The sequence below is a fragment of the Micromys minutus genome, assembly GCF_963924665.1.
Source record: "Micromys minutus genome assembly, chromosome: 21".
NCBI lineage: Eukaryota > Metazoa > Chordata > Mammalia > Rodentia > Muridae > Micromys > Micromys minutus.
Genome location: NC_137956.1, coordinates 47521441 through 47546986, shown reverse-complemented (window position 1 = coordinate 47546986; position 25546 = coordinate 47521441). Strand labels below are relative to the sequence as shown.

At 43.9% G+C, this 25546-nt stretch overlaps 1 protein-coding gene across 5 annotated transcripts in view; it reads right to left on the bottom strand.

Moving 5' to 3' along the window:
- Positions 1 to 822: 822 nt before the first annotated feature.
- GOLGA4 (golgin A4) overlaps positions 823 to 25546 on the bottom strand; it is a 74624-nt gene continuing 49900 nt past the window's right edge. For all 5 annotated transcript variants that reach the window (XM_080934560.1, XM_080934561.1, XM_080934562.1 and 2 more), the window contains 10 exons: positions 20905 to 25091; positions 20366 to 20487; positions 19921 to 20051; positions 15708 to 15803; positions 14457 to 14477; positions 14191 to 14259; positions 12463 to 12538; positions 10601 to 10704; positions 6490 to 6576; positions 823 to 1481 (listed from right to left, as the gene is read on the bottom strand). In XM_080934560.1, the coding sequence (XP_080790686.1) occupies positions 1458 to 1481; positions 6490 to 6576; positions 10601 to 10704; positions 12463 to 12538; positions 14191 to 14259; positions 14457 to 14477; positions 15708 to 15803; positions 19921 to 20051; positions 20366 to 20487; positions 20905 to 25091 (4917 nt within the window). In that variant the 3' untranslated portion in view covers positions 823 to 1457. The remainder of the gene's footprint in view (positions 1482 to 6489; positions 6577 to 10600; positions 10705 to 12462; positions 12539 to 14190; positions 14260 to 14456; positions 14478 to 15707; positions 15804 to 19920; positions 20052 to 20365; positions 20488 to 20904; positions 25092 to 25546) is intronic.

Sequence of the window (25546 nt, the reverse complement as noted above, 5' to 3'; positions counted from 1 at the left end):
ACTTTAAAAAGAGAGCAAATGAAGCTGGGAGGGATGGGAAGGTGGATAGCATCCAAACACATTTATGTATGTGGACAAACATTAAATGTTTAACGTAAATGCGTTTTATTGAAACACTATGTTCACTCATTTAAGAATTGTCTACAGTTGTTTCTGACAACAAAAAGTGTTACAAGGTTGCAACATAAAAGCACATGGGTTCTAGGACCAAATATGCTCACTAACTGACCCCGCTCTCTGACATCTGGGTGTCTGCATAAAAGGGTTACGGAGAAATTACAAGAGGTCATGGGGGAGCACTAAGAGGCCAACACTGCTACCCTGGAAAGAGGCATAAAAGACAAGAAGGTAGCTACTGTCTGGAGCCCTTCAGTGGACACAGTTTTGCCAACTTAAGTAACATGGGTGGGAGTGGCTTCTCTCTACAGAATAGGGAGCAAGTCAGTTGTAGGGTGTGAGTGGTCCCTCCCCACAGTGCAGGAAGCCCCAGCAAGCTAGCAGGCTGGCTGGATAACCGGTGCTCCACCCCGGGTCTGAGAACCATGTTCCCCAGGACATGAGGAACTTACGAACTCTTCTGAGCAGTTCCCACAGCTTCATGTCCACAAACTTCTCTCTCATTAAGCTTAAGAACAATCAGTGACCCCCAGTGCAGAAACCCTCCGATGACACACAGGAGGGGAGGAGCGTCCATGTCCTCCTTGATCACTCATGTAGGTTTGAACATACACACAGCCCTCACTACATTCACCCTCCTGAGCTGATGCCTGATCGTCCTGAAGTGACTTCAACTTAAAAGAAGCACAGTGAACACCATTGTATAGGAAATAAAACTTTATTTATCTGATCCTCTGAGATGACATGGCCAACAGTCACAGAGCAGCAGACATAGGACTGTGCACTATTTACAATTTACAGTAGTATTTTTTCCTCTGAAAAATAATATAAGTACAAAAGCTAGGTAAACATGAGGTACTGCCATCTGGGACTGATTATAGCCTTTAGCAAATATTCAAAAAATCAATCTGTGAAACAGTCAATTAAATTCTCTAATTTATCAGAAAAAAATTCACTAAGTTTCACCTCAAAATGTATTGCACAAATCTTTAAGAAGAAAAAGAAACCACCCTAAAATAAATAAGGAAGATGGACAGTTCTTCAAAGAGAGGGAGAAGAACACAAGAAAGAGACACTGAACAGCCAAGGCGGGTGGGGGCCAGTCAGAACAGCCTTTAAACCACAGAAAACTTCCCAAGAAAAAACCGAATAAAAAAGAAAAAAAACTGTCACCATTTCTCCACCAAGAATGTCTGCTTCAAAGCAATATATGTGTGGCCAGGGCACCAGCTGTCTTCCAGATACACGAATGGCCAGCAATGACAATGCTATTCTCCAAAAACACCACAGGGGGACAGCTTCCCAGGTAGCAGCTGCCCAGCCTCACTCTCCCTATTTCTTCAGGATGAGGTTCGGAGCCATGACTGGAAAAAAAAAAAAAAAGGAAGAAAACTAGGATGAAATAAGAAAACAAGCAAGCAAGTTCCTACAGCCAACTTTTATGAGATTTGTTTTGTTTCTTCAAGAAAAGTAAATTAATACTCTAGGAATGACAGTAAAAAAAAAAAAAGTAAAAGCATTTAAAATACATATTCCTATTAGAATATTCTAGAAAGTACTGTTAGAGGGATTTAAACGGATTGGCAGCAATGGCAGAAGACAGTGCTGCTGAGCCCTGAGAGGAGCCAAGGCCCAGCCGGTGCTGTGTGGCACTCCCACCAGCACAGCTCTTCAGTCAGGGCTTACTGAGGAGGTGGCCCTGCTCGGTTGAGGGAAATGTTAAGGTATTCTGAGTATTTACTTACAAAGCTCAACAACCACACCAGAGAGATGGAAAACAGAAAAACCTTCCAAGAAGGTTGCTTCTTTTCAATTATTATTTTGAAACTGTGGCTGGAACACATTTAAGAAACAATAGCTCAACAAAGCAGCACAAACCAGTGCTATGAAAAACAAAAGAACTAGGGCTGGAGAGATGGCTCAGCGGTTAAGAGCACTGACTGCTCTTCCAGAGGTACTGAGTTCAAATCCCAGTCCAGCAACCACATGGTGGCTCACAACCATCTGTAATGGGATCCGATGCCCTCTGCTGGTGTGTCTGAAGATAACTATAATGTATTCATATACGTAAAGTAAATAAAGGTTTAAAAAAGAAAGAAAAGGACCAGGGGACAGTGTGTTCTTTGTGGAGCCTGAGGTCTTAAATAGCATCACAGACAGTATCAGATGACATTAAGTACTATCTGACTGGTGAGGTGGCTGAGAATGGTAGTCCTGCTGTGCGGGGTAAACCGTCTTAAGATGCATTATCTACTCATGTGTGCATAGTCAAATGCTTGCTGTAAACATGATGCTTACAGGTAACTGCCAGATGTTCCACAATGAGGAAATACATGGAGAGAAACCAGGAGAACAGGCAGACATGGGCATTCACTCAGTTATTTTTGCAAAGCTTAGGTTTCGAACCAGAAGTTGAATGGACAGGCGATCAATCAGCAGAAATGCCGAGGCAGGTGTTTCCGTGTAGAACAGCTGCTCCCTGAAGCACTAAAAGTGGGATACAGCACTTGCAGGACTCATGGGTAGATATCAGACTTACTGCTTGTCAGGGCTCATATGCTTATTATCAAAGCAAACTAATAAACCATGCTCTACACCACCAGCCCCCTTAAAGGAGACAGGAGCGACTCAGCTCTAGATAACCTTGCAAGCAAATTAAATGATAAGCTATGAAAATCAAAAGGACACTTAATGCAGGCACTTTTTAAAAGGCAAACATTTTAAAAGAACAGAGGCACCGGAGAGATGGTCTACTGCTTAAGAGCACTGGCCACTCTTGCAGAGGATCTGAGTTCAGGTCCCAACACCCACATGGTAACTCACAGCCCCCTGTAACTCCAGTCCCAGGGGTCTGACACCTCTTCTCTGTGGTGAACATACATGTAGACAAAGACAGACACATAAGAATAAGTAAATCTTTTTAAAATAAAATGAACATTTTTAAAAGATCCATCTCAGCCTTAACATTCTTCCTCCTGCTCCATTTGCTCATGCCGAAACAAACCGTCATTATCATCAAGTATAATCAGATGTTAGTCACTGAGAGCCAACTTATTTGTGATTCGTGAAAATTACAGTAAGTTTAAGGTACACGTGTACCCCAAATGTTTAAGGCAATGTTAAATTAAGCTAATGACAAAAACTACTGTGTGAGGCTGGGCATCCTTAAATGCTGAGGACCAGTAAATGATGAGAAACACTTTAGACAATTACATTTCACTGTATTAAAATGCTCATCAGAGACAGCCATATTCAATTAAACTAGGCTGCTGAGGCGCACACACAGAACACGCATGCTGTCTTGCAGTGAGATGTGTGATCATGAGATGCAATAAAACTGCGTTTATTTTTAATCAACTTTATTAGTTTTCTTTTTTTCAACCTAGCATTCTCATTAGGCTTTGCAGCAACCTGGGCTGTCTTCACTTGACTCTGAGGCACAGCACAGCTCGTCCTCACTGGCATCCACAGTCAGCCTTCATCTCTGCATCAGCATCTCTAGTGATTTCCAAGACCACTGTTGGTGGCCGTTAGTCAGTGTATCAGTCTACTTCACAGAACCAACAGGAAGCAACCCCATTAACCCAAAGTCATAATCATGTCCACTGAAAAGGACAATCCCAGCAAAATGATTGATGCATACAGTATACGTGATCTCTGTACCAAAGATACAAACATGACTGTCCACTCACCACATGCTTACTAAGCACAGACTGACGGTTATCAGAAGATGCCACTGCGAGGTGAGGTGAACTACAAAGCCAAGAGGAAAAGCTTATTGGGTTAGTTTTCAGACAAATAGTGCAGAGGTTACACTGTGTATACAAAGTGGGCAGAATTACAGACGATCCCTAAGTTCACTTCAAATTCAGGGTCATCGAGCAAAGTGTAGGAATGTGTGATGCTTCCCCTTCCTAGATGTTTACTTTCCACTTTCATTTAAAGGTCTAAATGCTGAACCGTGCACTTCATGCTAAGGGTACATTTAACTGCCAAGTAAACCAGAGGGGGGTATATTATAAAGTGATTTTTGGTATAATTCCATTACCAGCTACATTTGATTTAAATAATTTCGGCTTACCCCACGAATTTTTAAAAGTCTATGAATTTGAAATTCATATATACAATACACCTGTATACTGAGTTCTCATTCTGAAAAGGTGTCAATTTCATCACTGAATAATTCCCTCATAATTCAACAAACTGTCAGAGTAGCTGCAGGAATGATGTACCACGCTGCACTTCTAATGCAAAGGAACTTGACGTCAGATTGTTTGACTGCAGCAAACTCCTTAAATAACTCCCATGCCCTGACTTCAGGTGACCAGCAGCCACTGTCACTCACTAGCACCATGGTTTTCTTGGAAATGGCAGTATGACAAAGGCTGTTAACCAGAGCTGAGTTTATTTCTGGATGGAGTGATATGTGCGTGCGTGCTTGCATGCGTGTGTGTGTGTGTGTGTGTGTGTGTATGTGTGTGTACAAGTGTACACACACAATGAAGTTAGTGAAAAGGAGCAAAATGAAAACACAAACTAGAAAAATGTCACTCAATACACATAGCACAGTAAGGTTAGTATTTAGCAGGAGACTCTCCAGAAGCACACAGGACATAGGGATGCAGACATCCTGTGTCTGTGCTTTGAAAGTTAAAAACCAGTAAGAATCTAGTGGGACTATTCTATGTTTTCTGTTGAGAGAGTATCCCACTTTGTGACCCACAACCGTGAACTGGGATTCTTCTGCCTCACCTCTTAAGTGCTGGGATAACGGGCATGTCCCCGCCCACCACACAGTAATAGAGAGGATCTTGGCATGCGACAAATAGTCTAATGTTGACGATTATAGAAGATTTTTAAAGTAATTTTTCTGAATTGTTTGTGACATTTTAGAAAGGGACCTGTTATGTCTTACTCTAACAGTGACAGTCAAAACCACTCTGTCAATTAAAAACACGTTTACATATGCATTGTTTTCGTTCAGCATCGTTCATATTTGCACTTGTTTCCCAAGCCCACCTGGCACACATCTTATCACATGCCGGGATTTGAAGGCTCCTGGGGGGGCGGAAGCCTTCATTAAAATGCTACAAACTGCTGACGATTTATTGACTTAGGGGAAACGAGAGACCGACAAAATCAGCATAGTCAGGCAAGGACTAGTGCAAATTACACATGAGGTTGGGGACACGGCCCAGTGGCCAGGGCTCCAGCATGCATAAGGCTCTGGGCTTCAGTCTCCAGCACTACAAAGCACAGGAGCCACAGACGAGACAGAGGACGAGTGTGAAAGCTGAGCAGTGAAGAGTGAACAAGGAAAACAAGCCCTGCCTGGGCAGTCACTGGGGACAGACATGTGGGGACAGACATGTGGGGATGTTTCTGGGCTCTGTGGCACTTCAATGAGAAAGTGCGCTTTTAGGAACAGTTAGGAACAGACTTCTCTGTAACAAAAGACTCTCTTGATTACTACTTCAGCCAATCGCAATATATTTTGTAAATAAAATTCTCTTAGTTACAGAAAAGGGTCCTGAGTCACTGTATAAATATCAAGACTCTCTTTAGACTAATAAAAAAGATAATTTGATTAATTTTCAACTTCTAGGGTCTCCCTACGTCATGTTCATGCATTACTTCCCATTCCCTGCACGTTTCTACATCTGAATGGTCTGCAGGCCTGTCTGTCATTCCCTGAGTAAATCCAAGTTACCACTTATCCCTAAAGTAAAGCTTCCCTGCTCTTCAAAGCTTCAAACCTCCTACATTCCCTGTAATAACTACAGAAGCAGAGGTTCATGACATGAGGCTTTGTTTAAAGACTGTGCAGGTCGGCCTCAGGGGCAAAGGATGGTCAACTGAAAACCCAGCGTCCACTTCATCCCTTGCTAGGAAGAATGGTGCTTTACTCAAGGATCAGGGATCCAATGTGCTCTGGCAGTTTTCCTTTAAGTGTGCTGACTGTCTGGTCTTCTGAAGAGTTTGCCTTGTTTGGACATGGCTCACTATCTGCCTCTATCTGCTGCGCCATCCTTGGCTCAAATGCCCACTGAATTCTTTGGAATCAATGCAAATGGAAACACAGCAGAAGGGACCCTGTGCTGTTTAGATGCAAAGAGACAAAAGTCTTCTCCCTGGGACTCTTACCACAAATATGGCATCAACTACACTAAGAACTCTCTCCGTAGACAGTCCCCATCAAATCCACCTGGGATTAAATGTTCTCACTGTCCGTCCACTGCCACTGTTCAGTTGTGGTACAAACGACATTCAGTAAGTTTCAATTGTGTTTACAAAGAGAAAAAGGCTCTAAAAATGAGGCAGAATATAAACTGTAAGAAAGCTGCCTCCCCATAACTGCCTTCTGAAACTTACCATTAGCCGAGCATCTTCTCTTTCCAAAATTTTCTGAGCCTGATCATCAGGGAATTTCAGGACAGTGGTTATGACCTTGGCCATGGTCTAGAAACAACAGGAAAGAGATCATTAGCACAGGCTGAGGCAGAGAAGTCTCACGGCATTCTGACATGTTCTGGAGGATTCCTTAGTGCTCTCAATGGAAGCCACAAACAAAGAAGTATGATGTGAAGGTGTCAGTCAAGGAGGTACAGACCAGCACTAGCATCTCAATTTAAGACGGCTCCTTACAAGGTTTACCTTTGAATTACTTCAGATAACGTATTTCCAATAGCGTGAAGCTGTATAAAGATCTAGCTGTTGATCTTTTGTCTTATTAAGATGAAACTTCATCACAAATTCGTCTGAGAGGACCTTATATTTGCAGTAACCTCTAGAATGCATTGCCAAAACAGATGCTCTAAGCAACCAGGATTAGAGGCCCCCGGGTTCAGCTCTAACTAAATCACATCATATGTCTCATAGACATGGGCTACTGCATGGACATGAACATGCTTGGTAGTTACGTCTCAAGACATGCAGCACATTAGCCTAATAGAAATTACATAGTAAAGGAACACAGATGTTTTGTTTGGTAGAACACATGATGAATCAAAACATTACACATGGGAGTTTGCAAAACAAGATCATAAACTGTGCAGATCAGAATAAATATACCGTCAAGACTGTCACCCCAAAAGCTCCTGGAAAATTCTCCTCAAAGGTTGAAAACTCCCTATTGTGTATCAAGATGAGATGTTGTTAGGAAGACAGAGAGGAGAGAAGATGTCACTTATGAAATGAGAAGGAGAATGAGCTCAGTGCTTACATCTCAGGTCAGGTGGTACTCTCTCCTGGGGACTCCTACAGTGCATGGTAGAGCATCCCAGAAGAGGGAACCAGTGCCCATGGCTACATGAACTCTGTGTGTAGGCCTGTGTGTTTGGTAGCAGCAGTGGGGTTCTGGGAAAAGTTGTAGGAAAAAAATCAGCACAATATTATCAACCCAAAAATTTGGAACTATATTTATATTACTAGGAAAAAATTCATTATTAACAAAAAGGAAGAAACTAACATTTTAAAATTCCTATTACCAGTAGAGAGTCGAGGCAGAACAGTGCATATTCCTAATAACAGCTCAACTGAGGCTGTTTTAAACTGCAAACCCCATATACAATGACTTTAGTTTCAGACATCTTTCTTGTCTTTGGCTTTGCTATTTTAATTGCTTAAAAAGTATTCTTAAAATGCCATTTAAAACAACCAAATTCTTGGAGGATCCCAAAGGCATCAACAATACCTCACTTAACTTATATTAACTAGACAGAACACACACTAGTGTTGTTAAAGTTGAATCCAGAGATCAGATATATGTGTCATGAACTGGCAAAAAGAAGTAAGAAGTAGAAACTATTTCAGTATTTTCTTTTTACACAGAGAGGACTTCTTGTGTGTTATTAATAAAGATTCCCCTCCAGGTACCAAAAATCTAAAATTCAAAGATTCGGTTATATGGAACATATCCTCAATTTCAGTATCATACAATCAAAGCTTTCATTCTGAAACCGCATGTGCATGGTCAAACACGTTTATAACAACAAAACCGTGAACTGTGTGAGTAGTAGTCTCTTCCCACTTATAGACAACACTAAAAGGAAAACTCAGCCCTAAGCTCATCAGCTACCCGGAATCCAAAGCTGACAACCAATAAGACCTCCAGTTTGCCAGAAGCCCAGGTTCTTGCTACACTTTGGAAAGAAATCAGACTGTCTACTCTCCAAACCACATCTTCAAGCCCTAGTTAGTTAGTAAGCAAAAGGTCAAATGAGCCACCTGATTTATAGCAGGTTCCTCAGGGGAATGCCTCCTCAATGACACAGAGCAAAAGGAATGGCAGACTGTATTTCAGTCTCAATGAGAGTAGAAGAGGAAGGAAGCAGGGCTGAAGAACTCTAACGGTAAGAACGTGCACAGAATGCAGCATTCTCCAAGCACCTGCCTCATAAAGGATGCTGCAGCAAAAGCAGGTGAACAAAGCAGGTGGGATGGCGAGAAGGAGGATGCCGAGTCCTCCGCAGGCGGCTCACCACTTCTGAGTTCTTTGTTAAAGCAAACCAGCTCTATTCCTGTTGGAACTTTCAGAACGATCTTCTCCATGACACATACACAGGTAAAATCCTGAAAGTACTTCAGTTCCTCTAACCTTTAAGACTGTGTGGTCCTCGTTGGGAACACTGGCACCTGACAGATACTGTGTTCAGCTGGGACACTGACTATGTGGGACTCAGGGAGCTCACACATGGTTTTCTTGGCCTTCACTCTGCATGAGTGCTGAGTACTGCCTATCAAAACATACATCTTCCCTGGCTTAGAGCCCGGTCTACTTTGACCCTCCACAAGTGAAGTGTCTAAATCCTTACCCTTCACTCTGCTCCACAGCCTGCTTAATGAAGAACTAGGCACAGTTCAATTCTAGAGTTAGCAACAGTACTGGCTTCTAAATCACTATCTACCATGATGGTCCATATAGCAATTACTGATTAAGTACCAGTTTCAATGTTTACATGTGAAATGTGATGAAGACTCACAGACTGTTCATCATTAGCCAGAAAATCACAACAAACGCAAAGGTGGATGAGGGGCTGTGTCGCCCAGGCTGCTGAACAGCACTTTCAGCGGCCTCCCAAGTTGTAACCTGAAGTGAACCGAAGGCTCACTTACATTTGGCTTGCGCTACGTGTCTCTTCCAGAGGCTAAAACTTGGAAACCATGTTTCACAAACACTATACTTCCCAGGAGCAACAGGCAACAGCAAGCATGTTAGACTCAGGAAGGCCACAATCTGTTAGCCACAACACTTGAACCACAACGTTAGAGTCTAAAGTGTCTACAGTCCTGAGGGGAGACTCAAAGCTCAGCCTTCCTTTACCTACTCACATGCACAAAATATTACCCATCTGCCAGGCTGCATGTCCAGGCTGCTGCATTAGCCCCCGTGAGAACGAGTCTGAGCAAAGAGCCGCTCAGGACCTCTGCTTTACCTGAAAAAAGCCCTGGACCACATGAGCTAACACACCCCTCTCTGTGACACCAGCTCAGGATCACATTGCTTTAACATACTTTTTACTTGAAAGGGTCTGATGGTCAGGATGGTGGTACTTGCCTAGAATCCCAGCTTCTGTGAGACAAAGCAGGCCATCACACAGCAAGACGTTGCCTTAAAAGTTCAAAACCAAAACCAAGGGGTGGGGGTTGGGGAACCACCTCCCTAAACTCGTTTGATGTAAATAAAACTTAATTTCTATATATACTAAGAACTCAAATGGCCTCTGGCTCCTGGTGCTTCTCTGTGTGGCACACAAAGCTGTAATACTGTCTTTAGGTCTTTATGCCCTTGCTCTTTTGGTTTAATATATATTTGGATATATCCCAAATCACTGTCTAAACTGGACTGGCATCTCTATGATTCACAGAGAGAGGCCATTATCCCATTCACAGTCATGATACAGACAATGTAAATCCCATGAGTCTACAAGTGTCAAAAGCAGAAACTGACTGTAATGAAAACTTATAGATAAAAAGTTCATGAAATGCCCTAACTATATTCAATTCCATTCAAGATATATTTACCAAATGTCTGATTTAAGTTTTAGAATAAACAACAAACAATCAAACTATAGATGTATATAGCAAGGCAAGACTGTATCAAGAGCCTTATGTGGGAGCTATGTTCTAGAGAACAAATTGACTAACAATTCCTACTTGCATGGTGTGGAAATTTAAACATGATCAATAACCAACATATATAGAAATGACTTGTAACAGATTAAATTATCTCTGGATGTTCCTTAGCAGTCACTGTCATGAAGATATAATGGTGATTCACAGTTCTATCTACAGGGTCCTAAAACCTCCTTAAAATACAATTGCTTCTCCTACTTTTAGGGTCTAAAGTCACACAAGCATACACCACACATGCACAGAATTCATTTTTGTGAACACTGTCTGCTCATACAATCTACTGGTGCACATGTTATCAATGTGAGTGTTAAAAGGAATCTCATTAAAAGTCACCAGGAAGGCTCTGTACCTTGGTTTCTCGACCCATCATATATTCAAACAGCACTTTTCGCAAATATTCAAACTCAGTAGGTTCTCCAAAGAGTGAGACCTCGGTGTGGTACAAATTGCCACCTGTCAAAAAAGACAAAACCAAATTACAAAAGGAAACCTAAATAACATCACTCAGTAAACAGACGAATCAGGAAACAAGGGAACAGAAAGAGGATTGTGTCCCACCAACTGCACTGAGCTGTGCACAGACTCACACTATGAACATCACAACTACTATAGTAGAAGCAAAAATAAAAACTGTTGTAAAATTTCTATTTCCATATGCATTCTTCTCCTACAAGAGCACACAACCAGCACACAAGCTCCTTAACTTTGGTGTTTCTCTACTAAATAGCACATGGATGACCTCAAATATTCCACAGTGACTAATATGTCTATCTTCATGTTATCAAGGATTTAAGACATTTTTAATTCCTTTTTAAGCATGTCAATATTACAGTACTTAATTTCAATTAAATTCTCAAAAATGCCTTGAAACACAAATAAGAAACCTGAAGTGTGTACAGTAACAGTGTCACGGTGATTTTTTTTAAAGACTTTTATGTGTACTGGGCCCTAGGGGCACAGCCTGAAATCCCAGCTACTTGAGGGCTCAAGTAGACTATTGAGTATATGAAGGGAGGAAACAACGAGGAGATAAGAAAGAAGAGCAATGGCAGTGGATATGCTAAAGGTATGGAAATGTCCTGAAAGTTCATTAATTCCCATAATTAATATATGCTAAGAAAAAACCAAATAAGGCAAATAACAGGACATTTAACATCTTATAAAAAAAAAAAAAAAAAAAAAAAAAAAAAAAAAAAAAACAGCAAGTAGCCTTTAGAGGACGTGGCAAACATGGACAGTCCACCAAGGAGGACATGCATGCTGCTAAACTGTGAGAGACACACAATAGTCCTAGGGGTGCTCAACCTCCTTCTAAGAACAGGAACAAAGTTCAAATGCTGCTGCCAAATGTGGATCAGCTAAGCCATGGCACATACAGCAGGGGAAAGGCCACTGGGGTGCCCAGGGATGTGGACATTATGGGTAAATAAGAGAAACATCTAGGTGCACCTAGTATACTATTTCACATGTTGTGACATGTCAGTTCTATTCTCAGCTCAATATTTTCAGAAAAATCTTTCAAATGTAGACTATGGAAAACGTGTACGAGTATGTACCAAACTAATGGAATAAAATACACAACCTAGATGACTCAAACATACATTAAAAGGAAGAAACGAATCATGAAAATTCCCTAATTTGGCAAATATAGATACAATATTGCCAGAAATCTTATACATAAACGTTAAGTAAGAGAAAAGAATGAGGATCCCAGCATCAGAGGGTCACTGGGGGCTTAGCTGAGACAGGAGACGCTTTGCCTCTCCTTACAGGAGGGTGGGCATCGAATGTTATTCCTTAAAGCAGCAGCATGGAGGTGTGCTCAGCCCATCAGACTCCTTAGACTCCATCATTTAAACGTGCTGATATACGTACGCAATGTGTGAAAACAAAGTCTGGCATCTGGTATAACGCATCTGAGACACAAAGCTAAAGACACTGCATGAAACTGAGCACAGCAGACATGATGATTATGTGAAACTGGAAGCAAGGCCAATTGTCTCTTCACAGCAGAACAGTAACTAAGACTCACAGCATGTGCCAGTGAATTCAACTTGTGCATTGCATAATGAATACGTATTGTAAATGCATCATGTAAGTATATATAATCTGTATTTGTCAACTACTAAAAAATATATATAGTACAAATAAGAGAATATGAATTAGCAAAGAAAAAAGGTGCACACAGGTGCACGACAGAGGTCAGCTCACCTCTGTAAGGTGTCCCCACAGGTGCTGCACATACATTCTTCTCATAGCTTTTCAAACGATCTTCTAGATTATGGACCTAAAAATAATATTTAAGACATACCATAAAATTAATATGGAAATCACAAGTAATAAAAAGAAAGCTACAGTCACTGCATTCTTCTTACTGCTAAAGGATTAGTATTTACAGATAAAATTAAAAGAAATGGGTTCTTTGGTAGAAGCTAAAAGCATATTTAATCAAAGAAAAAATTGCATAAATTGAATTTTATTAAAATCAAAAACTCTGTGTATCAAAAGACTATCAAAAATATGAAAAGACAAATTGTAAAATGGGAGAAATGTTTGCAAATCACATATCTGATAAGAAATTTGTGTTCAGACACTTAAGTCCTTACATCTCAACAACAAAAAGAAAACAGAACTCCAAAAACAATCAAACTACATTACTCCAACATAAACTAACACCACAATGGAATGATGCATTCTACCTGCTTGGATGGCTCTAATTAAAACCTTGTTGATAAGAACATGAAAAATGGAGTCCTTATAGACCAGTGGTGTGATTTGGCATTGAGCAGCTGCTATGAAAAAGTATGGCCATTTCTCGAGAAGTTTTAATACAGAAAGCCACTGCACCCCTTCCTATACATCTACCTAAAAGAACTCAAGTGCTCAAACAAAAAGGGTCACACAAGGTCAGGCACTGTGGCATGCTCCCCCAATCCCACACTCAGACAGGAGCTCTGTGACAGCCTTGTCTAGAGTGAGCTCCAGGACAGCCAGGACTACACTGAGAAACCCTGTCTCAAAAGACAGAACAAACATGGGCACACAAATGTTCCTAACAGCACGATTTGCTACAGACAAAGGTGGAAATAGCCCAAATGTGTATAAACTGGTGAGTGGCTACACTGTGGGACGGCCATGGGGTAGAGTTCATATACTGCTCACAGAAAGAGTTATGGTCAAGGCAGCCGGGAGCAGCAGCCCATGTCTCAGATCTCAGCCAGGGCTACACAGAGAAAGGCAGACAACATGGATGTACAGAGACCATAAGCTGTAACGACTGAAGCTAACATCATAGGTTGTGTACTGTACGGTTCCATTAAATGACATGCCCCCAGCATGCAAACCCAGGAAACAGAAAGCAGAGTAGTGGCTGCCAGAGTCTGAAGAGAGGCGGCAACAGGAGTGACAGTTAAGTGTAAAACGATGAAAACGATGAATTTATGGTGTGAACTTCATTACGATAGAATGACTGATACAAACATCACTGCGCTGTGACAGTCTTGAAGAATATAAATTATTACAATGTTATAAACACAACATCATTCAAAATATTAAACACTAGAAACAGTAGAATATGAATGTTCTAGTTTGGGCCTGGAGAAATGGCTCAGGGGTGAGGAGCACTGGCTGCTCCCATAGAGAAGCAGGTTCAATTCCTGACGCCCACATGGCAGTTCACACCTGCAACTTGTTTCAAGGGAACCATGGCAACAGGCACACACATTGTGTACAGACAGATTTATGAAGGCAAAATACTCATACAAATAGAATAAGTAAACCTAAAGAACCCCCTAATGTTCCATTATAAATATATGCAAGCAGAGATGTAAGGTCTGCCGCACATGCGTGTGGGTTTGGAAATAAGACTTCACAGTAGTAAGTCACCATCAACTCAACTGTCTCTAAGGACACACCCACAGCAGCCACGCTCGCCTGTACCTGCTCTCTCAACTCCTGCTCCTTCAGCTTGGAATCACTTATCAGAGTGGTCTTCTGGGCTAGCTGTGTCTGCAAGAACAAAAACCAGATGGAAATGAGTGTATCCCCTCAATGCCTGGACCTGTTTCTTTCTGTACTAATTGCAAAAAAAGACCCTTTTTTGTAAAAAACGGTATCTCCGTCTTCACTTGCTAAAATAGAGGGGGGGGGGTGGTATTCCTAAAATGTACTAGCTTCAGAAAACTTCAATGAAAAACTAATCTTACCTGTAGTTCCAGAACTGTTACCTGGAGATTAAATAAAAAGAATATAAACAATAAAACAGAGCACCACGAAATGACAAGAAAATGAGATGCCACTTAATGATCATAAGAGAGTAAGAGGTCTTTAATAAAGCAATTTCAAATCATTGTTTTTACCTGGTCTGTGTTTGTGATCTAAACTGTCCACTTTCAAACAAACACAGTGCAGTGGAAAGGACTGGAGGCTGCATCAGCTCTAGCAGAAGCTGTCACGTCAGAGGAGGGGACGGAGGCCCAGCACAAGAATATGCTTGTCCAGCTGCACTCAACCTCATGAGTAAACAGGTCCCATCTTTCAAAGTCCTTTAAGACATTTCTGAGCACGACCTCTGAGGCTCATACTGGGCTCTGATTACAAAGTGTTTCTTATGGAACTCAGCGCAGGTACATGTGACTCAAGACTCAGGCCCTACAAGGACACCGCGTCAGCTAGATGCCAGTTATTTGGAAGGCTGAGCTGGGGTAAGCTCACTGAGCTCAGGGTTCAAACCTGGGAAACATGGCGGGACTATCATCTCAAATAAAGACAAAATCAAAACATTGGGAAGCAGGAGCATGCTCAAGGAGAATGGAGAGAACAATTCTGTTATGGACAGTCTCTTCCTCCTTCTGAGACAACTCAAAGGACCCATGTCGGTCTCAGCGCATCAACACTCCGGGAGTGAAGACACAGCATCACTTCTTCCGCCAGGGAGGCGCATGCTACTAGATCTGTGTTTAATAACAAAGGGGTACCCTCAGCCACAACTGTATGCTAAACAAACAGATGGAACTTGTTCATAGTTTCCTTTGGGAGGAAAAGGGTCCTTCCCACTCGCTCGCGAGTGAGGAGTGCCGCTCAGTGAGGCCTTTTATAAAGGCTTCATCTCCGCACTCTGGAAAGGAGCACCAAGTAACTGGCTGCTAGGAAACCACTGTTCTCAGTGACTGGTAACCTGTAAATTTTCTCACAGGTGGAGTCACAGTCTGCTAGTATCTGTAGAAAAGCCAGGAAGTGCTGGGAAACAGCAAAGTTTAGCCTGGATTTAAATTCCAATACAGCACTTAACACAGGATCTGAACTTTTGGTTTTAGTTGCAGTGACTGAAAAGGGAACTTGAGTCCTCAAAGGCCCTTGGACTAAATGAGCTGAATGTGTGGCAGCAGAGGGTGAGCCGAGCCCTGAAGATGGCCACGCTTCCCAGAACCACAAGAAGAAACTCAAAGCCCACTCACGCTGTCCGTGGTGCTCTCCTGCTCGTATTTCTTCTGGAGCTCCTGGAGCTGGGTCTGCAGGTCTGTTACTTTTGCGGTCATTTCTTCTTCACGGGCCTTTTGAAGGAAAACAGCCATGTGGCAGCAAGGTTAAAAAGAGTGCAGGGAGGGAGCGGTGCTCAACAGTCCCACATCTATGAGACACCCAGAACCCATCACTCCTCTCCTGTCGTCTTCCTGAGCTTACTCCCGGTGGAATGCCATGGCTCCACCCACACTCCCTCTGTCCACACAACCCAAGGTCATCTGCTGCTTGCACCCCTTCACGATGGGGTTAGCAGGTCTGACTGTGTACAGATCCTGGGGTGTAAGGTCCCCAAGATAATCAGGAAGTAAGTAGTATTTTCACACCCAGCCGACAAGTGACTGACCCCAAGAAGCTCTGGAACGACCTGGCTCCATTTTCCTCACTGACTCTGGATGAGCTGGTCACCTCAAGAGCTGGTCTTTGAAGCCTGTCTACTGACCTGCACATTTCACACCCATCCGTCCTACATCACACCAGCAGTTCCCAGATGACTTGATACAACTATTTCTTCATTTTCCCAAAGCATTGCAAAACAAAAAAGAAACGAGGCTGAACTAGAAAAGACTTAGATCCTGCTTAGCAGTCTGACACAGATCGCCTTCTGTTGTGTTCTGAGGGCTCTCAGATCTTGCCTCAGTCAGAAGACAAGATTCTGTGCTAAAGTTAGAGCTGGAATCCTGATCTGACAGTAAAGAAGTGTGTGTGCTGAGTGAGCCACCAGGAAAACCACCATTAGGTGTCACTGAACAGGAGCTGGCTGTCAGACGCATGAAAGCACTGTTCTCAGAGACGAGCCAATGGTTAGGCACAAACAGTGTGATGAGCACAGGGCACATGGAAAGTCTGACCCTTCTCATGAAGGTTTCCGAACGGCAAACAAAGCAGCAGAGGCCAGTCGGTGGTGCTGGGTGTCAGCTGTCTCCTCAGCGAGGCACCGACCTAGCCCCACATGCAACACCATCACCCTGCAGCTGAGATACCACTCACTGTCTGTGGTTTAGCTGTTTTGAGTCCACCTGCACATCCTTGTAGCTACCCAGACTCCATAGCTACTTATTCAGGCATATTCAGACATTTAGCTATGTCTGACACTTCTTTTGACAGCTGCAGACTACCAAGTAAGCTAAGGAAAGCCTTCTAAGAATTAGAAAAAAATCTCTAATGAATGGTTCGTAACTTAGAAAATAGCTCTGGACCCAGAGGACAACTCAGCCATAGGTAACTGACAACAAGGTACCAGGTCCTGTGCAAATCCCTAGTTCGTGAAAACAGGAAAAAAGAAGAGGAAGAGAGAGCAGAGAGACAGAAAGCAGAGAACTCAATTTTTGGTTCTGTTTCTTAAAAATAACAAACAAGAATAAAAGCAACTCTCACTATACATCATTCTCAAATACTCAAATGCGTACATTCAAGTTTTTCTAAATAAAGATAAATTGAAAACTTTTTAAAGATGCAGCACAGAGAAGCCAGGGAGCCGACCAGTGGATACAGTGCTGGCTACGCACTCATGACTCAGGCTCAGACTCTCAGCTCCCAGTAAAGAGCCAAGTTTGGTGGTACAGGTCTACACTCCAAGTACTGGTGGGAAGATCCCGGGGTTCCAGTTCCGAGGAGTGAGCCACAGGAAGCAAGATGGAGAGCGACTGAGGAAGATGCCTGACACGTGCATGCCGCTGTCTTAGTCGCTGACTGTCCATTGCTGCAACAGGGTCACTGTGCACGCTGTGACCATGGCAACTCTTACAGACATATACTTGGGGCTTGTTTACAGTTTCAGAGGTTTAGTCTGTCTTCCTCATCCTGATCGAAGGCAGCCGGGAATGAAGACACGGAGCATGGGCAAAGGTAATGCAAGAGAAGGAGAGTACAGCCTCGTCAGGCACCCCAGGTGACCAGTTCCTACAGCAGACTAGAACGCAGACTTCCACAGTTCACTGGCAGCAACAGTGCCGTCCAGAGAGAAGGAACATGAGCCATGACTCAGTGACAAAGTCTTAAGAGTACAGCACTGACCCCATGCCAGGGACACACACACATCTTTCACCGTAACCACAGAAATGCACTTGTGTATGAGGGGCCTAAGGACGTGTGAAGCAAAAGCCAGTTTCCATCCTTCATGTGTGGGAAGTGTGATGTTATCTGAAGGGCGGCAGCAACCCTGGCACGGAAGGTGGAAGCGGGTGATCTCGGTAAGATCAAGGCCAGCATGAACGACATGGAATCTTAGCTCAAAACACCAAACCAAACAAAACCAAGCCAACGACAAAAAGAAACACCTGAGATCAGGAAGAGGAACAGAAACATTTTGTGCTTGGATGTGTTGTTAATACATCACAGAACTATCATAAAGGATGGGGAAAGTGCAGTATTCCATGGTCAGTGTGGCAGCAACTTTTCAGAGAGAAGAGGAGGAGGGAAAGGGGAAGAGAGGACAGAATGGCTTTGCTCTGAGTCCTCAGAGCCTGAACTGTATATCCCCCATGCTAACTTGTGGTGCAAGCACTTCCATTTGATTCGGTTAAGCCAGTCAACACATCCTATTGAAATAAATCTCCCTCTCTAAACATGCAGTGACTAGAAGAGGTTAATAGTGTGTGAGGGCAGTGCTAACTGAAAAGCTAAGGCAGGAGCCTGGGGAAGAGTGCACACTGCCGTCCCAGAAGACGCAGCTTGGAGGCTGCTCTCCCACTTCCCTTCACAGAGCTTCCAGAGTGCTGCAGTTACCGGTCTTCCTGCCCCTCACCCTGGACCACACAAGCTGTCACAGAGGTGAACAGTCTACTCCCTTAGCATCCAGAGGAGGAATCACAAAAAAGAGCTACTTCCCGCGCTGAAGCTTCCAAGCTTAAATTCTCTCTCTCTCTCTCTCTCTCTCTCTCTCTCTCTCTCTCTCTCTCTCTCACACACACACACACACACACACACACACACACACAGACACACACACAGACACACACACACAAAGCTGTTATCTTCTTAAAGTTTCTTTCTTGGGTCTTATTTATAAAATATGTGAAGTTAATGATAAATCTCTATTCTAGAACTCAATGGATAGTGTTAGGCAAATCATTTAATATACTAAGGTTGCATTCCCTTCTGTATAGAAAACAAAAGCAAAGTAACAAGTATCAGAAGACAGACTAAACTGTATACATCAGGTGTACTAGATACACTGGACTATAAAACATTCCATAAGGAGTCAAAAAGTAACTGTATTTATTTATATTGAGACAAAGTCTTATATAGCCCAAACTGACCTTGAACTCCTGATCCTCCTAACCCAGCTCCGGAAGTGCCACAATCATAGGCACCAACACCTCAGTGGGTTTCTTGAAAGTACATTTATTACCTATGTGCCTACATGAAACTAGATTGCCATGTGCATGTAAATGTCTATGGTTTTGTGTGTACCATGCATGTGCAGTGCTCAAAGAGCACAGAAGAGAACACCAGATCCCTGGAAGTGAAATTACAGTTAGCTGTGAGCCACCAGGTAGGTGCTGGGAATAGAACCTGGATCCTCTGCAAGAGCAGACAGAGCTCTTAACCACTGAGCCATCTCTCCAACCTCTGGCTGTATTTTTAAAAACTCAGCACAAATATACTCTGAAAGTACAAGAAAATGTGCAATTTTTAAAATTTTCCTAATGAGATTTAAAGCTTACACACCCCACAAAAATGGAATTCCATACCCTGAAATGCCACTCAATTCGATTCCATTTAAAACAGTGGTTGTTACTATGTGTCCGTCGCTCACACACGCACTGCTGACACAGCTGAAGTATGGTCTTACGGAGAAGAGTGAGTGAACATCCTGGGCTCCAGCTCTCACTCTCGGTTACAGTGGGTTTTATTCTGCTACCGCAGCGCCACTAGCACACATGCTCTGAAACAGCATGTACTCAACACTAAACACTTAGCTGGTAAGTCCCCTCTTCCCACCCAGTCCACCCTGGACCATCAGACGGAAGTGAGTGGAGAAGGAAGAACCACCTCGGACACAGGCTGCTCTAGTTCTCAGATCTAACCCAAGCACAAAGCCTCACTTTAGTTTCTCTTAAAGACTTCTCAACATGAGAGAAGCCAGAACATTGAGCACTAATGCAAAACACTGCTACATTTCAAGTAAGAACAAAAACAAGGTACATCAAGTATCTCCTCGTATCTTCGAGCTGTCCTTTTCAGATCCTCCTCTTTTTCCGAGATCTTTCTATGCAACTGCTGTGTCTCTTCTTGGTGGCTTTGCAAAAGTTCAGCTTCCACCTCTTGGGCCTTATCTAATAAAGGACAGGGAAACACATGAGAAAACACGTTTGTGAGTATATGCCAATGGCAGTAGGAATTTCTCATTTCAAATTCATGTTGAAGAAACGCAGCAGAGCAGGAGGGGAGATGCTGCTTCTCGACAAAGGCAAGTGACGGGTGAGGCAGGTTAGGGGACTTTCCAGAGAACAAGAGCACGGTTTGGACAAAAGACCATTTTCCCTCAAGTTTAATGACATACAGTATCTACCACAGTGAGAAGAGGATAAGCTTCAACTGTGGCCTCTGCTGAGAGTGGTTTCCCTGCTGAGTTTAAAGCTGTGCTTACCGATGGTCTCCTGAACAGCTCTCTCCAGCTCCTGCTCCTTCTGTGCCAGCTGGGTGTTAAACTCCCGCATCAGCTGCTTCAGTGTGGAGTTGTGCTTCAACTCAAGATCTTCTTGCTCCTGCCTGAGTAACAAGAGTGGACGGAGGTGACTGCTGTCTCCACAGAGCAAGCGGCAAACAGGGAGCGGGCTTCAGAAGAGTGACCTCACACCGCGAGAGCCTGGGCTCTGGAGAACTGTTCCTTCCTACTTTAAACTTCTTCCCTAGATATGCAGACTACAGTGACAAGGCTACTGCTCAGAGAACAGCAGTAAGATCATTCCTCAAGACACGCAGCCAGCAGCTGTGATCTTACCTGCAAGAAAAGCTGTGTCCCTACACAAACATGGAATAACGCTGTCTCCAGCCCAAAACTATCAATTCTCTTCCGTACTTAACTTGCTAGACTTACGTAACACTTTGGGCAGGTAAAAGTGTCTACGATATACACCACATGTGCCCACGCATACATGCACACGGCACTCTGGGAACAACACTTACTTGAGTTTTTCCTCTGCTTCCTGCTCACATTCCTTCTTCAGGATGTCCAGTTCTTGCTGATGCTCCTTCCTCAGAGCTCGAAGGTCTTTCTGCAGTCTCGCCACCTCCTTGCTCAGCTTCTGCTTTTCCCGCTCTGACCCTGCCAGCTTTGACTCCAGGTCACTGTACTGACCATCTATGGTTGTCCCCAATTTCGACTGGATCGCATGTGATTTGGGATTTTCCTCAGGCCTATCTTCCACAATGCCCACAGATTTATTTTTCCCATCTATTTCTTGCTGTGACGATTGTGATTTTTCACATTTTAAGGTCAACTTTTCCACTTCAAGTCTATGGGCGCCCCTCTCTCTTATCAAGTCTGACTCCAGCTCTTTCACCCTTTGCTCCAGGGTCTGGCAAGTCAACTCCTTTTCCTGGAGGGTTTTCTGGACACTGTCAACCACACCTGCCCAATCCTGCTTCACCCCTGTGCTGTTACCAGTCTTCTCTCCCACGGGCTGAGACACAGGTAAGGAACACTCCATCTTTTCTCCAAGTTCTTCTTGAAGACATCCTATCAAAACTTGATCTTCGAGCTGCTTGGCTCCGGTGCAGTTTAACTCAGACTGAGATGGCGTCACCTCACCTTCGCCCTGCTCCAGCCTACGCAGCAGCTTCTCCTTTTCAATTAAACGTCTTTGCAGCATGCAGATTTGTTCTTTACATGCCTTCTGTGTGCAGTCTTGGGAATCTGCTGCTTCTTGCTCAAGAGACCCTGACACATTTTCGATGGATCTAGACACAACTGGCAATTCTGGCTCTGGAGAACTTTCTAGGTTTTTAAGTTTTTCTTCTAGGATGTGAATTTGCTTTTCTCTTTCTTGTAATTTTGCACTCAGCTCACTCAGCTGGATTTCTGTGTCTTTCGCACACTGCTGTGTTCTCTCTTCCATCTGAGACAAGAGCTGCTTCCTGATGGCAGCGATCTTCTGTTCGGCCTTCCTCTTCAGCTCCACTTTTGCAGAAATTTCTAACTCAAGTTTGTCTTCTAAAGCTTTCAGCTCCCCGTCTCTGCTTTTCACACTTGAATTCACATGTTCTAGCTCCTTCTTCACAACTCCAAGTTCAGCTTCCAGAGAGGACACGTGCTCTCGTAGTCCCAGGACTGTCTCCTCAGCCTCCCTCACCTTGTTGTCTTTCTCTTCTCCCAACTCTTCCAAGTGCCGAAGTCTCTGAACCAGTCCACTGTGCTCAGTGTCCCTCTGCTGGCTGCAATTCTTAAGTGTTTCATTTAGAGACTCAACTTCTTTTTTCCTCTGAGTAATACAGTCTTCTAATTCAACGACCCTTGCTGTCTGAGTCTTTAACTCAGACTCTAGATCACACTCCTTTTTCTCCATCTTGCTCTTCCTGTCTTCCATCTCGCCCTTTAGACATTCAAATCTTTTACTCTGCTGATCAAGGTCTTCCTTCAATAAACGTATCTGCTCATCCTTTTCATTGGCTTCTTTGGTTTTTAAGTCAAGCTGTGTCTGCAAGTCTTTGATAGTGCTTTGGTACTGTGCAAATCTGGGCTGTGCTTTTTTCTTCCACTCTGAGAGCTTGTTGGACCAATGATCTACCTGCTCGAGGGCAGACATTTTCTCCTTGCTCAGAGCATCGACTTTCAAAGACAGCTCTTGGAGCTGGCCTTGCAGCTGCAGCTCTTGCTCCTCATGCTGCTTGCTCAGCGCAGAGATGGCTTCGGCCTTGTCACTCGGGCTGACGCTGCTCTCCAGCTGAGCACTGAGATCGCTTAGCTGCTGGCTAAGACTGACGATCTCAGACTTCTTCTCTGAAAGTTCTTCTTTCAGTAGTGTGACAGCATTGATGTTTTCTGATAACTCTTTCTTCAACTGTGTGATACATGATTCCTTCTCAGAAGCCGCCTGCTGCTGCTGGCCTCCTTCTTTCTGTAAGGCTTCCTTTTCTGCGATAAGATCTTCCATATCAGCCTTCATGGTCTTAATCTGATTTTCTTTTTCTTCCAACTGATTGGTAACTTGCTGAAAAGAGCTCTTTAGAGTACACTGCTCCTCTGTCAGCTGTGTAAGTTGTGCTTCTAATTCAGAAACTTGGCCCATTCTTCTGAGCAGGGCCTCCCCAACTGTGGCTGTGTGGCGCTGGCAGCGGGACAGCCGAGAGAGAATAGCGTCAGCTTTGTCACGACTGGTGCAGACTAGTTCGTGTGTTTTAGCTTCTAACAAAGCTTTAGTTCTCTCACAGTGACGATCTAGCTGAGATGCCAGCTCCTCAAGCAAGGTTTTGAGACTCAAGCTTTTGTCCTCCAAGCTCTTCTTGCTGATCTCATGCGAAGACTTACAGCTCTGGAGCTCCTCCTCGGCAGCCCGCACCTTGTCTGTCAGCTCAGACACCCTGAGCTTCTCCTTCTCTGCCAGCATCTTCAGCTCAGCCAGCTCCTCTTGAAGAGAGAGCTTTTCCTTCAGAGAACAACCCAAATCAACTTCCAGCTTCTGCACCTGTGACTGCAGCTGAGCCTCCCTCTCTGACAGTGAAAGGATGACACTGGACTTCTGCTCCAGCTCTTCCTGCAGGCCGGCTAGTGCCACCTCCTGCCCAGCAACCGCCTCAGTGAGCTGCGCCACTTCCTTAGTCACCTCCTGTTTTTCAGACTGGACGATGAGGATCTTCTGCCTCAGCTCTCCCAGCTCCTGCTCCTTCTCCTCCATCTGCTTCTCATGCTTGTCCCGAAGCTCCTCAGCTTGCTGACTGAGTTTCTTTTCCCAGGACGCTATGACATCATCAAGCTTCTGCTGATGAGCCCCGGTCAGGCTTTCTATCTGCTGCCTCTGGTTCTCCTCCAGTCTCCACACCGTGTCGCTAATCCCAGCTGAGTTAGCCTGAGCCATTTCCAGGATTTGGGCGTTGAACTGTTTCTCTTTCTGACTAAACTCCAGGACAGTATTTTCAAGTTCTTTTTTAAGTTTGGCTTCCTGATCCAACAACTTTTTCTTTGTTTCTTGCATTTCCTTTGCTTTCTGCTTAATTTTTTCCATTCTTTTTTCCTGATTTTTAAATTTTGTTTCATATTCCTCATGCAATACACTAATGCTCTCTTCTTTAGAAGACAATTTCTGTTTGAGGATCTCGATTTCCTTGGCCTGTTCTTCTCTCATCTGTAAAATGACATTTTCCTTTTCCATCAGGATTTGCTGTGCCTGTTCCTTCTCCACATTACTGTTCTTGAGCTGTGACTCCTGGAGCTGCGCTAACGATCTGACCTCCTCCTCCAGCTCACTCCTCTTCCTCTCAAGCTGCTGCACCTGAGTTCTCTGAGCATCCAATTCCACACACACGTGCTTTTTCTGTGTTTCCATCTCAACTACCTGCTTGGTGAGAAGGTTCTTCTCTGTTTCCAGCTCCAGCACCTTTTGCTGCATCTGGGCCAGCCGCTCCTCATATGCGCCTGTCTGCTCCTGTGCACTGCTCTGCTGAGAGTGGAGGAGGTCCAGCTTGGCGAAGGCCTGTTGCAGCTCCCCGGCAGACTTTTGAAGACGAGCTTCAAGATCTTGTACCAGGGCCTGACGCTCTTTCAGGTATTCATCCTTCTCTTTCAGGAGACCCCCCAGCTGATTGATCTCATCTTTCAATGCCTTCTCGGTTCTGCGGACGGTTATTTCTTGTTGCTCACTGATGCTCTCAACCTCATGCTGGTGGTGACGCCTCTGCTCCTCCAGCTTGGCCTCTAAAGCCTGCTTCATTTTACCTGCATCACTCCTTAGGACAGAAAGCTCCTCTGCAAGCTGGTCCCGGGCTTTCAGTGCTTCTGACAGCTCAGAAGATACAGACTCCAGTTCCATCTGCTTCTCGTCCAGCTTCTCCATGGTCTTTTCATTCATGTCTTGTATGTGGGCCTGGAAGAGACTCTCCTTCTCCTTCAGTAATGCATCTTTTTCTTGCTGATACTTCTCTCTGAGCTCCTCCACGGCAGCCTGATGCTGCTGCGAGAGGCTCTGGAGTCTCTCCGTCCACAGGCCATCCTGCTGCTGCCGGAGGCTCTCCAGTTCTGCCCTGTGCTTCTCAGCCAGGGCTGTGAGTTCTGAGCTGTGCTTACTCTTCTCAGCTTCCAGGTGAACAGCCAAATGCTCTGACTGAGTTTTGCTTTCCTGTAAGCTTTTCTCCAAAGAGGTTTCCAATTCAAGAATTCTCTGTTAATGAAAAACGGATGTGTTTTACTAATGGCATACTTGTTTACTCGAGATGATACTCAGACTACGAGGGCCCACCTAAAGGCTGTTCTCTGAATGCCTCACATACCAGACCAAACATAAGGCAAGGGAGACGATACGCTGTGCTCGGTCACGAATGCAACCATGAACACAAACAGCTCTGGCCTTCCTCTACTTACCATTCGATAACCACTTCAGCCTCTCTACTAAAGAATTCCAATGGGAGAGTCAAAAGGAAACTAAACCACAGAACAGATAATGATAGTGAGTTTGGTAGCAAGACAGATCTCCACACTTTATGATTTTAGGTTTATAACAGTATTTTATTACTTTATAACTTAATTTTGAGGGAAAAAGGCATCTTATTTTTCTACCCCCAAAGGCATATATTTAAAAGCTTTAAAATATTTATTATTTTTATGTGTGGGGGGGAG